The sequence below is a fragment of the Salmo salar genome, unplaced genomic scaffold (genome assembly GCF_905237065.1).
Source record: "Salmo salar unplaced genomic scaffold, Ssal_v3.1, whole genome shotgun sequence".
Lineage (NCBI taxonomy): Eukaryota > Metazoa > Chordata > Actinopteri > Salmoniformes > Salmonidae > Salmo > Salmo salar.
Genome location: NW_025548648.1, coordinates 26,084 through 41,934, shown reverse-complemented (window position 1 = coordinate 41,934; position 15,851 = coordinate 26,084). Strand labels below are relative to the sequence as shown.

General features: G+C 45.2%; 1 protein-coding gene, 1 long non-coding RNA gene and 1 pseudogene across 2 annotated transcripts; all 3 read right to left on the bottom strand.

The window, feature by feature from the left end:
* Positions 1 to 341: 341 nt before the first annotated feature.
* On the bottom strand, positions 342 to 4,783 carry LOC106597481 (uncharacterized protein K02A2.6-like; annotated as a pseudogene).
* Positions 4,764 to 5,922, bottom strand: LOC123733208 (uncharacterized). Its single transcript, XM_045712639.1, has one exon. The coding sequence runs from the start codon at positions 5,669 to 5,671 to the stop codon at positions 4,787 to 4,789; it is 885 nt and encodes a 294-aa protein (XP_045568595.1). The 5' UTR covers positions 5,672 to 5,922; the 3' UTR covers positions 4,764 to 4,786.
* Positions 5,923 to 6,020: 98 nt separating this feature from the next.
* LOC123733209 (uncharacterized) lies at positions 6,021 to 6,931 on the bottom strand. The gene is made up of 3 exons (XR_006763661.1): positions 6,805 to 6,931; positions 6,441 to 6,518; positions 6,021 to 6,191 (listed from the first exon to the last, which is right to left on the bottom strand). It is a non-coding gene; the product is annotated as an uncharacterized lncRNA (long non-coding RNA).
* Positions 6,932 to 15,851: the final 8,920 nt, after the last annotated feature.

Sequence of the window (15,851 nt, the reverse complement as noted above, 5' to 3'; positions counted from 1 at the left end):
TATTGATGTCACTTGTTAAATCCACTTCAATCAGTGTAGATGAAGGGGAGGAGACAGGTTAAAGAAGGATTTTTAAGCCTTGAGACATGGATTGCGTATGTGTGTCATTCAGAGGGTGAATGGGGGAGACAAAAGATTTAAGTGCCTTTGAATGGGGTACAGTAGTAGGTGCCAGGCGCACTGGTTTGAGTGTGTCAAGAACTACAACGCTGCTGGGTTTTTCATGCTCAACAGTTTCCCGTGTGTATCAAGAATGGTCCACCACCAAAAGGACATCCAGCAAACTTGACACAACTGTAGGAAGCATTGGAGTCAACATGGGCCAGAATCCCCGTGGAACGCTTTTGACACCTTGTAGAGTCCATGCCCCGACGAATTGAGGCTTTTCTGAGGGCAAAAGGGGGTGGAGCAACTCAATATTAGGAAGGTGTTATGGGTCTTGTTCCAATATCCACAGTAGCACACTACTTGTTTCATTTAAGGTGGTCTAGTGTGGATGTTAGAACACCCCATGGACACTGGAGACGTTCCAGGCTGACTCATGGTTGTGTGCCACGCCACGGACTGTGCAGTCGTGCATCAGTTTGCTATAACATGATTGGGTTAGCTGACATCTTAAACAAACACCTATCCAGGTGTTGTGAGAGAAGGCAGGTGACTGCAATTTAGTCTGCCTGGAACATGCCCCATATTCAATTAAAAAGCTTTATTTATTTATCCCATGTCGGGGCAATTACTAGGCACCCTATGGCATCAGACTGGCAGTGAGTCTCAAAGTGACATCACAAGGGGTCACAGATTTAGGTCACATGTCCAGTCACATGACCATACATACATACACAGTAAAACACATGATAACAACAGATGTCAGCCCCCTTAGTGTTTACAACATGGTCATCATAGAGGAGGTTCACTGGGCAAAGATCCCTTCAAGGTTCTAATGATGACATCATCTCCATCATCTGACATCAATGACGACATGTTTCACTTCTCAGGCCGAGGGAGAGGGGGAAGGAAATCAGAGGTGCACTCCTCTTCACTTTGACAATGATCAGTATTTAGTGATTAATTGACATTAGTCTCACAACCTGAACTAAACTGCATTTATATAACATCTTAATTAAAAATTCCAGACTCACACACAGCAGGAGAGTGGAGATCCTCATGGCCTTTTACAGCACAGGAGTAGCAGTCTACATCACTAAAGTATTCTGAGTACAGGCTGGAAGTGTCCTCCTTTACTTTGTGTCCGTTCTTGTACCAGATGTAGGTGGGGTTGTCAGTCAGAGTACAGGTGGTGCTACAGGTCAGTGTTCCCCTTCCTGCCTCTGTTCCAGGAGTCATCTTCACCTGCAGGTCTGAATGCAGGGTCAATGACAATAACGTAATTAAACCAATCAGGTATTATGGATGGAATAAAAATAAATAGGGTGCCTTTGAAAGTTATGAAAGAACAATGGAGAACATCTGTCAGTCAGCACCATCCCAAGGTTCTCACTGTAGAACTTCTGCTGGTGTTACCGTAAATGTAACCAAAACAACAACAATAAAATGACAGTCCTTATTTCTTTTCAACTAGGTCTGCTGCTCCAAACAAACACTAACACCATGAGTCGCTCAGTCTCAACTACAGAGTTAGTCTTACAGGAGGCTTGTGACTACGTTGTGATCTGCGCAGTACTCCTGGTGTGCTACGAGACACAGGTAAGGCGTGTCCCAGTGGAGCTCGGTCTGAGGGCACAGGAGCGGGTTGGGTGTTTGTGAGAGAATGTCCATCACCCTCTGCTGGAACCACTGAATGCCCCTGTTCCTCAGATGCTGTTTCCTGTGGGATTTCAACTTGTATACTACCACCCACAGCTGTTCCGTCTGAAAACATGGTCTTGTCTTTGTCATAGCGCAGGCGGAGATGGTCCTGGTGTCTGCGCATGACTCGCCCATCAGTCAGTTTGACCACAAAGGAGACGGGACCACTCTGACTCTGATACCTGGCAACCAGCGTTGGCTGCTTGTGAAGTTGCGGATGTAGACAGTGTCATTGGGTTTTAACTGTCTCTCCCTTGCGTGGTGGTCATGTCTCTCTTTTTGTTTCTCCTGCTTCCGTTCCACTCGTGCTCTGATGTTCGGACGCAGTAGATCCAGGTGAGCTTTTGGCTTCCTGCCCATTAACATCACCGCTGGAGCCTGTCCTGTTGTTGTTTGTGGCGTGATGCGGTACTGGAACAAGAACCGAGAGAGCTTAGTTGTGATGGTTCCCCCAGTCATCCTTTTGAGCCCCTCTTTCATTGTCTGCACAGCCCGCTCCGCTAAGCCGTATGAGGCCGGGTGAAACGGGCGCTGCGGACATGGCGGATCCCGTTTCTCCGCATGAATTCTTGGAACAAGTCACAGGTAAACGTTGTTGCGTTGTCGGACACCAGAGAGTCCGGCAGACCATGGGTTGAAAACACCTGCCGAAGCTTTTCGATGGTTGTGGTCACTGTGATGTTGCTCATGATGTGCGCCTCCAGACACTTGGTGTGTGCGTCCACCATGACAAGGAACATGTGACCCATGAAAGGGCCTGCAAAATCTATATGCAGCCTGGACCATGGGAGGTCAGGCCACTCCCACAGATGTAGTGGCGCAGGCGGCGCCATCTTCTGGTTGATCTGGCACTCAGAACATTATTTAAATTTGTCTTCTACCTCCTGATCCATGTTAGGCCACCAGATGTAAGATCTGGCTAAACTTTTCATCCGGGAGGCACCCAGGTGAGCCTCATGGACCTCATCCATAACTTGTGCACGGCCAGGGGGTGGAACAACCACTCTGGACCCCCAGAGTATGCAGCCATCCTGCACACTCAGCTCAGTTTTGCGCTTTGCATAAGGTCTTAGTCCATCATCCTCTATGACAGGAGGCCAACCCTGCATCAGGAATCTTTTCACTTGGGACAGGATAGGATCCCGGTCTGTCCACTGTTTGATCTGTTTGGCATTCACAGGTGAGTTTGACAATCTCTCCATTAGGAAAATTGTCTCGGGAGGCACCACAGTTGTGGCAGGCATCTCTGGTAGGCTGAGCGCATCTGCATTTGCATTGTGCTTCCCCGCTCTATACACTATCGTGTACTGGTAAGCTGACAGTGTCAGGGCCCAGCGCTGTAACCTTGCTGAAGCCATGGGCGGAATGCATCTTGATTCACTAAAAAGGCTCATCAGTGGTTTGTGGTCAGTGCATATGGTGAAATGACGACCGTAGAGGTACTGATGGAAGCGTTTCACAGCAAAGACTATGGCCAGACCTTCCTTGTCTAACTGTGAATAACCCTTCTCAGCACTCGTCAGCGTACGTGATGTGAATCCAATGGGTCTCTCTGACCCGTCCTCCATCTGATGAGAGAGTACTGCCCTGACGCCATAGGGTGAGGCGTCGCATGACAGGATGATCTATTTGTCTTGGTCAAAATTAACCAGAAGTTGTGCTGATTGTAGTAGTGCTTTCACTTCCTTGAAAGCTTTCTCTTGTGCTGGCCCCCACTTCCATTTATAGTCTTTGTGGAGCAACTGATAAAGTGGAGCCAACACTGTTGACAGCTCTGGGAGGAACTTACCATAGTAGTTCACCATGCCCAGGAACGACCTGAGCTCTGACCCATTCTTGGGGTTTGGAGCATCCTTGATTGCCCTGACTTTGTCCTCCACAGGACACAGACCCTGCACTGTGATCTTGTGACCTAGGTATGTCACACTCTGTGCTTGGAATGTGCACTTGCTACGCTTCAGGCGCAGCCCTGCCTCAGAGAATCTCTTTAACACCTGGTCCAGATGGTGGAGGTGCTCCTCCTCCGTCTCCCCTGTAACCAGGATGTCATCCAGGTACACTGCTACATGAGGGATCCCCTGCAGCAGATTGTCCATTGTCCTCTGGAAAATGGCTGGGCTGGACGCCACTCCGAAAACCAAGCGGTTGTACCTGAACAAGCCTTTGTGCGTGTTCACTGTGACATACTCTTTTGAGTCCTCGTCCAGGAGGAGCTGTTGGTAGGCGTGACTCATGTCAAGCTTTGAGAACGTCTGGCCTCCTGCCAGTGTCGCGAACAAGTCCTCCACCCGTGGCAGCGGGTAAGCGTCTAGCTTAGAGGCCCTGTTGATGGTGAATTTGTAGTCCCCACATATACGCACCGTGCCGTCACTTTTCAGAACGGGAACGATAGGAGCTGCCCAGCGGGAGAACTGAACGGGAGTAATGACGTTTGCTTCCTGCAGCCGCTCCAACTCATCTTCCACTTTCTTTTTCATGGCGTAAGGCACTGTCCTGGGCTTGAAAAAGCGAGGCTCGGCCTGAGGATCCACGAACAGCTTAACTGCAGTGCCCTGCAGTGTGCCCAGTTCATCTTTGAAAATCTCTGGGTACTTTTGAATGACATCCTCAGTCACTCGGGTGTGTTTTATCTCACCCCAGCTCAGTTGTATTTTGTTTAGCCAGTCACGCCCTAGTAAACTAGGCCCATTCCCTTTCACCACCAGGAGCCGTGCTCTCGCTTCCTGGCTGTTGTATGCAATGTCCACCTCTAGAGCCCCCAGCAATGGTATGGTCTCCCCGGTGTACGTACACAGTCTGATCCCTGCCGGTGTGAGGGCAGAAACCTGTCTTGAGACCCATTTTTGTTTGTAGGTCTCCTCCCTTATGACAGAGGCAGAGGCCCCCGTGTCAACCTCCATCCTCATCTGCTTTCCATCTACCTCCACTGTAGCATTAAACATGTTGTAGGAACAATGCTCTTCCTCCTCCTCTGTGCTCTCTAGGTGGTGCGTTGCTGACTGAGGCTTTGGTGCTGTGAACTTGCCCAGCCCAGTCCACCCACCCTCTGGCTTGCTCCTAGGACCCCTGCATTTTTTTCTAAATGGCCCTTTTTGTTGCAATTGTGACAGACAGTCTCCATGAACTTACAGTTGTTACCATAATGTGTCCCTCCACATCTGAAACATTCCACTGCTTTTCCCCTTTTTCCTGCCACCTCTTTTGTCACCTGATGCACTGCACAACTTTCACTGTTGGCCTTTTGAATATTTTTCACATTACTAGCGGCCATCTCCATCCCTTGAGATAGTTCCAATGCTCTCTTGAAAGTCAGTGTGGCTTCCCCCAGCAACCGGCGCTGTATGCTGTCCTCATTAATGCAACAGACTAATCTGTCATGGAGCATGTCCTCTAACATAGCCCCAAACTCACAATGTTCAGAGAGTTCACGTAATTCAGCAACAAAGTTAGCAACAGACTGACCTGTTTTCCGAAAATGGCAGTTAAACTTGAACCTCTGGACAATCACTGACGGCTTTGGATTGTGGTGAGTCTGAATGAGAGCAACTAGATCCCCAAAAGGAATTTCTCCCGGTCTCCGTAGTGTAGGCAAATTCCTCATTAGCTTGTAGGTTTTAGCCCCACACACACTCAAGAGAATAGAGCGCTGTTTAGCCTCATCTATGATTCCATTTGCCAAGAAAAAGTGTCCCAACCTTTCCACATATTCCGTCCAGTCCTCGTTCTCTTCCACAAACTCAGTGATAGTCCCAAACATTGCCATTATAACGCCAACTTGTCCTTGATCCTCGTTAGCGATTTTCACTTGCTGCTGATTGTCCCCGTCGGTGTTTCCGTCCAGGGGCACCTGCTCTCCGTCGCTCATTAAGCTAGCTAGCTAACTGACTTCCTCCACTGTTTCTTAGCTAGCTAGCACCTCGCCCTGTACAAGTTGATAAAGTTTTATCCTCGTCGCCAAAAAGTGTAGTAACTTGACAAGGAATGCCCACACGCATTTCGATATTACTTTCCTTTACTTTCAACCCAAACCTAAAGGTGTATTGCCAGGTACAAACGGTACAAATATAGCAGAACTATATAGCCCACTCAACCGGTGGTAGAATCACATTGCACAGAAATCACTCTTAGTGATGACATCATCAAAAGGGAAAGGTCACGGTCAATACCAATAATAACCATGTCATTATTTATATAGTGTCCACACTAACAATATTTATCTTGGATTTGAGTCCAAGTTAAACTCTTCCGTTTATTCCATGTGGTTGTTGTGACTCTATGACCTCTGGGATATGTGTAAGAGCAGGACAGATCCACTGTTGACCCCTTCAAGGCACAGATACTCTTCTTGGTGTAAGTCACACTCCAACCATATTTCCCGAGTACCACTAAAACACAGTTAGACATCACAAGCACATTACATTAAGCACAAACCTATTGGTTCACACTGACAGTAAGGTTTGTTCACACTTTGTTGCCATATTTGCTGAGTTGAGTGTGAATGTGAAAGATAACTATTTAAAGTGAAGTGGAGACTCCTAACAGAACACACCAGAATAACATTATGATTCTTATCCTTTTAGAAATGTCTGTAGATTATTAAACAGAGCAACTAAAAGATAAGAATGAGACCATACCTGCTACAGACCAGAGAAAGACCACCAACACACTTCCTGCTGTTCTCAAGTCCATTGTTGCATCTCCCACCCTGCAGTCTTAGAAACATAAACAACAACTCACTCTATAGCTGGTGAATAACTCCACCTGATACATTGAAGTAGAAACTGTAAATGGGGTACAGGGCCTCATTACTGAAAACGCCCCAAAACATGTGGATATTGTGGATACAAAGTGCATGGCGAACAAGGAAATTGCCCAGCTAAAGGCATGTGGTAAATGGAATGTTAATGACTTAAAGAGGAAGTTAATAAAGTTCTGCATCAGCTATTTGTTCCCACCCAACTACTTTAAATATGTATCAACCGTATAATTCACACTTACTGTCAGTTTCCATGCACAACCAGTAAGTTGACTTATTGTACAAGACCTCTCCCCTTCACTTCACTTTGTAAATACACTTGACAATATCTTGAAATATAGTCAATGGAATCACTTTGCAAAAGTGTGCAGAGCTTAACGTGGAAAAACAGAACACAGAGGAAATGTCAATCAAAGAGTCAAACGCTGGTGAACTGTTTATTGATTCAGTGACACAGAAAAGTCAAATATCAGAGACAGAGCAAGCCTTTGCTGACATTGAGATAGGAACACAAGGCACAAAGCTAAAGTTCAAACTAGACACTGGTGCACAAGTAAACATTATTCCTCTGAATAAGTACCACAGCTTGACATCTGAGTGTGAGCTACAGCCCACCATGTGCAGACTGACTGGTTATGGTGGTGAACAGCTCCCAGTAAAAGGCACATGCACTTTCAAAGGCAAATACAAGGAAAGTGACATGATGTTGGACTTTTACGTTGTTGACACTAGAACACCTGCAGTGCTAGGTCTTAAAGCATGTTTAGACATGGACCTCATCAAGCTAGTTTTATCAGTGACAGCACCAGTAGAGACAGAAAATGTACTGGAGGAGTTTGCTGATGTTTTTACAGGAATAGGATTATTCCCAGGAGAATGTACCATTCACCTTGACCCAGACGCAACCCCTGTGTTCTACCCACCGAGAAAGATTCCCCTTGCTCTCCGTGCCCGTCTGAAGAAAAGTTGGAGAGCATGGAGCAATCTGACACAGTCACCAAGGTTACAGAACCGACTGACTGGGTAAACGCGTTAGTGGTGGTGGAGAAACCACGCACAGGCAAGCTCCGAGTATGTCTCGACCCAAGAGACTTGAACATGGCAATCAAACGCCCCCCATTACCCTTTACCGACGCTAGATGACATCACACACACAAGCTAGCAGGAGCACACTACTTCAGTGTCATGGACGCTAGATCAGGCTACTGGGCTATCAAGCTCACAGAAGAGTCGTCTACGCTCACAATGTTCAACACACCGTTTGGACGCTACAGGTTCTGTCGCCTGCCTTTTGGGATTGTCTCAGCCCAAGACGAGTTTCAGCAAAAGATCGACGAACTGTATGAAGGCCTAGACGGAGTTTTGGCAGTTGTGGACGACATCCTTGCCTATAGTCGAACCAAAGAGGAGCACGACCGAAACCTCCGCGCGATGCTGCAAAGGTCCTGCGAGAGAAGAGTTCGGCTCAACCCCGAGAAGAGCCCAGTCGGTGCTACAGAGGTTAGCTACTTTGGACATCTTCTCACAGCGAACGGAATCAAGCCAGATCCACAGAAGATCTCAGCCATAAAAGAAATGGAGCCACCAAAGAACTGTGCAGAGCTGGAAACAGTGCTTGGCATGGTCAACTACTTATCCAAGTTCGCACCCAGCCTCTCCAATGCTAATGCACTCCTGCGTCAACTGCTAAAGCAGTCCAGTGAGTTTCTCTGGGACAAGCAACACGACATTGGTTTCCAGAGTGTGAAAGACTTGATCACAAGAGAACCAGGACCAATCCTTGCCTACTACAACCCCAACAAAGAGCTCAGACTCCAAGTGGACACGTCGAAGTATGGACTAGGTGCAGTGCTACTGCAAGCAGGAAAACCCATCGGCTACGCTTCCAAATCTCTCACAGACTGTGAAATCAACTACGCTCAAATCGAAAAGGAGCTCTATGCCATTCTGTTCAGATGTAAAACGTTTCCATCAGTACGTATATGGACGACAAGTCATTGTGGAATCCAACCATAGCCCCTTGAGTCAATCATGAGGAAACCACTAGCCGCAGCCCCGCCAAGGCTACAGAGAATGATCCTTCAACTACAAAAATACGACTTCACAATCACTCACCGTCTAGGCAAAGACATCACTGTCGCAGACACACTCTCCAAAGTTTCTTACCTACAAGGACAGCAGCCTCAGTGAAGGCATGGACATGCAAGTGCACACTGTGTACAGCAACTTACCAGTTAGTGACACAAAACTGAAGGAGATCCAAGCAGAAACAGACAAGGACTCACAACTCACACAGCTGAGGAAAGTCATACAGGATGGATGGCCTGAGGAGAGGAGAAAATGCCCTCAGAGCGTCTCAGAATTCTGGAACCATCGTGATGAACTATCACAGATCAACGGAATCATTTTCAAAGGAGAGAAAATCATTATTCCTACCAGTCTCGGAGAAGAGATTTTGACAAAGATCCACGCTGGACACATGGGCATGGAAAAGTGCAAACAGAGAGCACGGGACATTTTGTTTTGGCCCGGAATGTGCAAAAAAATAGAGGACATTCTTGGTAAATGCGCCATCTATCTTGAGCGACACCCCTCAAACACCAAAGAGCCAATGTTACCTCACTGTATCCCAGACCAACCCTGGCAGGTCATGGCAACCGATCTGTTCACCTAGAACAACGAGTACTACATCGTAACAGTGGACTACTACAGCAGATACTTCGAACTCGACAAGCTTCACAGCACCACATCTGCAGCTGTGATACAAGCTGAAAGCAGCCTTTGCCAGGCATGGCATTATAGAGACTTTAATATCTGACAATGGGCCCTGTTACAAATCAAATGAGTTTGAATCCTTCACAAAAGCATGGGAGTTCACACATGTCACCACAAGCCCACATTACCCTCAAAGTAATGGCCTTGCTGAAAAATCTGTGCAGATTGCTAAATCACTCATGGACAAAGTAAAAGCAGACAAGAGAGACCCCTACCTCAGTCTCCTTGAATGCCGCAACACTCCAGTTATCAACTTCAAATCACCAGCCCAGCTGTTGATGAGCTGCAGACTTCGCTCAAGCCTTCCCAGCACCAACCAGCAACTGCAACCTGAGGTCGTCAGCTACAAGGAAATGCATGAAAAACGTGCACAGAGACAACAATAACAAAAGCGATACTACAACAGGTTAGCTAGACTGTCACCACTGATCGACGGAGAGTCAGTTACAATCCAGGAGCATGGCCCCTGGAAGCCAGCAGTCGTCATCCAGCCAGCTGACACTGAACGCTCATATCATGTCCGCACAGCAGAAGGAGCGGTGTACCACCGCAATCGTCGTCACCTACTGAACACAAAAGAATAACACACTGATGAGATGAACTGTTCCCCTGAAAGAGAACGTGATGGACTAAACACACACACAGCACAACATACACCATACTTACCTGCAACACCACAAGAACTGCTGACTGACACAGAAGCATGCTCAACATCATATCGCACAAGGTCAGGAAGAGAGGTCAAGCCCAGAGCTGTCTTAGACCTGTGAAATGTCAAAGGGTGTAGGTGGATCGCTGCCCTAAAAGAGTTCCAGACTGTAAACTTGTTATTGAAAGTTCACTTGAAATGCTTTGGTATTGTATTTGTTTGAATTGTTAAGATGTCATTTCTACAGTGAAAGCTGAGTTGCTGAGAATCCCTTGTTCGAAACGTAACAGTATGTTGGATCATTGTTTCAGAGTCTATGTTGATTCAGTTGGTGTAGTATGCAATATAAATGGTTACTTACCTTGAGTTCATACTACAGAGCATGTATTCAAAAGAAACGCTTAGAATATGTAAACATTTGTCTTTTGTTTTAAAAGAAGGGGGATGTAATATTCATATGTGTAAACATACTGAATTGTAATTGGATGCATTTTACCGCCGTATCATACTGTGCTATGATTGGTTAAGACCACCCAGATGGTGAGGTCATGGTCAGTTGATCATGGTTGGAGATAAGTGAACATGCAGTTGTAGCTAGCTAATAAAGAGCTACGTTAAGAAATATCCTGTAGTACTGCATTTTATTATTTTGTACAAAGCGTGCAAAACAAGACAGTGTTGCCTTGTCCCTCTGAGTTCTACATGGAACAGGTCAAAGTACCATTTACATTTGGTCAGTTCCATGATGTCATTCATTCTATTCTACAAACACATTCAATTTACTCTCATCAAAGTGCTACTGACGGAATATTGTTCTAGACTAGATCTCCACCTAGTGGCATAGCAACATTACTGCAGCCGTCAAATATTAATGTCCCCAATAATGTTGGACTAATAACAACATTACAAACTGTAAATTAATCAGATAGAATGGTGAAAAACATCCCTGGCTACTTGACAAAGCAACAGTTACGCACACAAACACTAGTAACGAAAACCTACACGGAGCCTTCACCATGCACTGCCACTTTAAGAGCGCAGCAGCAGTCAGGAAAGAGGAAATCAAGACGGCTCTTCCAGCTCTGTTAGGAGCTCTCGATCGGCGAGAGCAAGTCTTGTTTAGTTTCAATGTGCTTAGTTATAACGTTTCCAAGTTTGGTCGCCTTTTGTCGCGCTACTCCTGACAAGTTGGAAGCGTTCTGGCCTCTGATCTCATCGATTACTAGCAACATTGTTGCAAGCTTTTGTCAAATGAACAACCAAGTATTGTGTCGGACGGACAAATGCACGTTCAAGCCTGGACACAACAGTTTAGCCCATCTCACTTTCTATCTCCTTCTTCAGTGCTTTACAGTGAAATTTGTTCTCTCTTTGTGCTGCGCTCCTTTTTATGTAAACTGCCTTCAGTGAACTAATAATTCACTGTAGTACTGTTTGACATTTTAGTTAGAGGCAGGTTGTGTGAGTGTATTGTTTTGAACTTTATTGATTTTGTGTGGGACAACTGACATTTGGACATTTTTAAGGCCTTTTGTTGTCTATGAACACACCCATTCATACCCCCTCCCTCCTCCACTTGGAGGTAATACAGAATATATTAAATTCTCTAAGTTTTATGACTGGGTTCTTTCTTGTCCATTGTTTCCAGGAAGTTGCCTTTGAATTGCTTTGCCATTAATTTTGTGTGAGGTATTATTGGTTGGGTTACCCCTGTGCTGTGACGTGTGTGTTTTTATATGGTGTCTTTTCCTCCACTGGCTATCTGGCCAACAGGCTACCCTATAGGCAGTCTCTTCTGCTGATGTCTGGTAGTGGTTCTCTATCTAACTTACTCTTTCCAGTTCAGCAGGTTAATACCTGTCTGGTAGTGGTTCTCTATCTATCCTACTCTTTCCAGTTCAGCAGGTTAATACCTGTCTGGTAGTGGTTCTCTATCTATCCTACTCTTTCCAGTTCAGCAGGTTAATACCTGTCTGGTAGTGGTTCTCTATCTATCCTACTCTTTCCAGTTCAGCAGGTTAATACCTGTCTGGTAGTGGTTCTCTATCTATCCTACTCTTTCCAGTTCAGCAGGTTAATACCTGTCTGATAGTGGTTCTCTATCTATCCTACTCTTTCCAGTTCAGCAGGTTAATACCTGTCTGGTAGTGGTTCTCTATCTATCCTACTCTTTCCAGTTCAGCAGGTTAATACCTGTCTGGTAGTGGTTCTCTATCTATCCTACTCTTTCCAGTTCAGCAGGTTAATACCTGTCTGGTAGTGGTTCTCTATCTATCCTACTCTTTCCAGTTCAGCAGGTTAATACCTGTCTGGTAGTGGTTCTCTATCTATCCTACTCTTTCCAGTTCAGCAGGTTAATACCTGTCTGGTAGTGGTTCTCTATCTATCCTACTCTTTCCAGTTCAGCAGGTTAATACCTGTCTGGTAGTGGTTCTCTATCTATCCTACTCTTTCCAGTTCAGCAGGTTAATACCTGTCTGGTAGTGGTTCTCTATCTATCCTACTCTTTCCAGTTCAGCAGGTTAATACCTGTCTGGTAGTGGTTCTCTATCTATCCTACTCTTTCCAGTTCAGCAGGGTTAATACCTGTCTGGTAGTGGTTCTCTATCTATCCTACTCTTTCCAGTTCAGCAGGTTAATACCTGTCTGGTAGTGGTTCTCTATCTATCCTACTCTTTCCAGTTCAGCAGGTTAATACCTGTCTGGTAGTGGTTCTCTATCTATCCTACTCTTTCCAGTTCAGCAGGTTAATACCTGTCTGGTAGTGGTTCTCTATCTATCCTACTCTTTCCAGTTCAGCAGGTTAATACCTGTCTGGTAGTGGTTCTCTATCTATCCTACTCTTTCCAGTTTAGCAGGTTAATACCTGTCTGGTAGTGGTTCTCTATCTATCCTACTCTTTCCAGTTCAGCAGGTTAATACCTGTCTGGCGCCTGAACATAAAAACCTTTCTCTTTACCTCTCTCTAACAGTACCGCTACAAACTGATGTCTGTATTGGTACAACATGCCAATGTCATATTCTGTTACACTGTTTCTGTCTCAAATGGCACCCTAATCCCTATATAGTGCAACACCCAGAGCCCATAGTCAAAAGTATTGCACTATATAGGGATTAGGGTGGTGTATGTGTTCCAGGGGATGACTCATATCATGCTCTCCATCTATGATACAATATGATGGGAATGTGTTGGCCAGCAGCATACCACCCTGCATCCCACTGCTGGCTTGTTTCTGAAGCTAAGCAGGGTGGGTCTTGGTCAGTCCCTGGATAGGAGACCAGATGCTGCTGGAAGTGGTGTTGGAGGGCCAGTAGGAGGCACTCTTTCCTTTGGTCTAAAACAATATCCCAATGTCCCAGGGTAGTGATTGGGGACATTGCCCTGTGTTGGGTGCCCTCTTTTGGATGGGATGCTAAACGGGTGTCCTGACTCTCTGGTCACTAAAGATCCCATGCCACTTATCATAAGAGTAGGGGTGTTAACCCTGGTGTCCTGGCTAAATTCCCAATCTTGCCCTCATACCATTACAGTCACCTATTCATCCCCAGCTTCCAATTGGCTGATTCATCCCCCTCCTCTCCCTGTAACTATTTCCCAGGTTGTTGCTGTAGATGAGAATGTGTTCTCAGTCAACTTACTTGGTTAAATAATATAAAAAATGTACCCATGGAGCATGTCGACAACTTATTCCAGGTAACAGAACTAACCACGTTTGCAAACATTTTTAATTGTGTTTTTGCTTTGTCATTAATGGGTATTGTGTGTAGATTGAGGGGAAAATAAATAAACAATTTCATCCATTTTAGAATAAGGCTGTAACTTAATTAACAAAATGTGGAAAAAGCCAAGGGGTCTGAATACTTTCTGAATCCACTGTGGCCCTTCAGTCAATCCAAATGTGCTTGTAGACAATATGTTTATTTAAAGGCAGAGTTCCTGCGTTAGTGGAGATCACATTCAAGGTAAACACAGCAGATGTCGGCTCAATTGGAAATTACCTTTTAAATGCTTTAGCACAGTTTCTAATTGGATCCAGGCCCCAGGGTTAGATACGTCACCATCCTGTGGTTTCTAATTGGATCCAGGCCGTTAGATACGTCTACATCCTGTGGTTTCTAATTGGATCCAGCCCCAGGGTTAGATACGTCTACATCCTGTGGTTTCTAATTGGATCCAGGCCACAGGGTTAGATTCGTCTACATCCTGTGGTTTCTAATTGGATCCAGGCCCCAGGGTTAGATACGTCTACATCCTGTGGTTTGTAATTGGATCCAGGCCCCAGGGTTAGATACGTCTACATCATGTGGTTTCTAATTGGATCCAGGCACCAGGGTTAGATACGTCTACATCCTGTGGTTTCTAATTGGATCCAGGCCCCAGGGTTAGATACGTCTACATCCTGTGGTTTCTAATTGGATCAAGGGTTAGATACGTCTACATCCTGTGGTTTCTAATTGGATCCAGGGTTAGATACGTCTACATCCTGTGGTTTCTAATTGGATCAAGGGTTAGATACGTCTACATCCTGTGTTTTCCACAAAGTGTTTTAAAAGGATCCTGTGGACATAATCTTCTCCTTATTGGTGCACTCAGACCTTATGAACAACCAGGACCAAAAAGGTCAAATAGGTTGTGCTTATATTTGTCCTGTTTCAGATGTAGGTGTGTAACCTGTACAGTGTGTGTGTGTGGTGTGAAATGTGTTTTTTACATATCCCACTCCCACTGAGACACCCTCGGGGAAGAGAAAGGGTTGCATATTCAACTGTTTCTCTGTTAGAAAATGGACAAGAACAAAGATGGTGTGGTCACCATTGAGGAATTTCTGGACAGGATGCCCATATTTGGCCCCACAGCCTCCACCCCTAGCTCTCCTCTATCCCTAAACACAGACTCATTAGGGCTGTCAGGGGGGTAAAACATGCCCCTCCCCCAAAAAAGAGACACCCCTACCTGGGAAGATCAGACAACAGTTAGGTGGGCAATAGGTACACCTCCATGGGTCTCCACTCTCTCATCCACCTCTAGCCCATCTCTGCCCCCCAAAAGAGACACCCCTACCTGGGATGGTCAGACAACAGTTAGGGGCTCAAGAGTCACGCTGTGTTGGAGACCATAGCACTCATTCTATATGACATCACATTCACACTATGCAATAATGTCCTTTATTCTCTATTACTAGTTGGACAAAATGAGACTGAGGAACCCACAGGAAGATCAAGGATTCCAACAGAGAAGATGACAACGACATAGGGGCGTAAATATATATATATATACATTGCAATTATTCTCGAATGAGCGGCCGTTCATGTGCAAAGGATTAGCATTTCAATGAATGTAATTATAGACTGTGTAGTGAATCCATTTTGTCTTTCCCGCCCCTTTCTTTTGTCTACCGAGAGGTCATATCCGCTTAGTGCACTAGGGACTTTTCTATCATTGTCAGTAACCAATATCTACTGTTTGTTTATGTCATTCTGTGTGATTATTTAGTTATTAAATAAATAAGCCAATGTGTATATTGCTGATTCATTATGGAAACCAGAGTTCGTGCAGATAACCAATAATTTTACGACGTTCAGATGAGACTGAATGAGGTCAAGAATAATGGATGACTGAAATGTAAGATATTTTTAGATCTGTAAGAGTTCATTTGGAAGAGAGAAATCCTTTAAATAAGCCCCAGGTTATTAGTGAGTTAATTGTTGCATGATTTAATTCAATCACATAATCAATTAAACGTTAGGTAATGGATTTGTTAAAATAGCATGTCATCATATGACAGTCACAGACACTACAAAGTGATAAGAAACGTTGCATCAGAACAATGAGGTAAAATATTACCATAACTTTGTCATAAAACC

Bases quoted from the DNA above. Each gene is read 5' to 3' on its own strand.
- LOC123733208 (XM_045712639.1), bottom strand. From the start codon at position 5,671: ATGAGCGACGGAGAGCAGGTGCCCCTGGACGGAAACACCGACGGGGAC.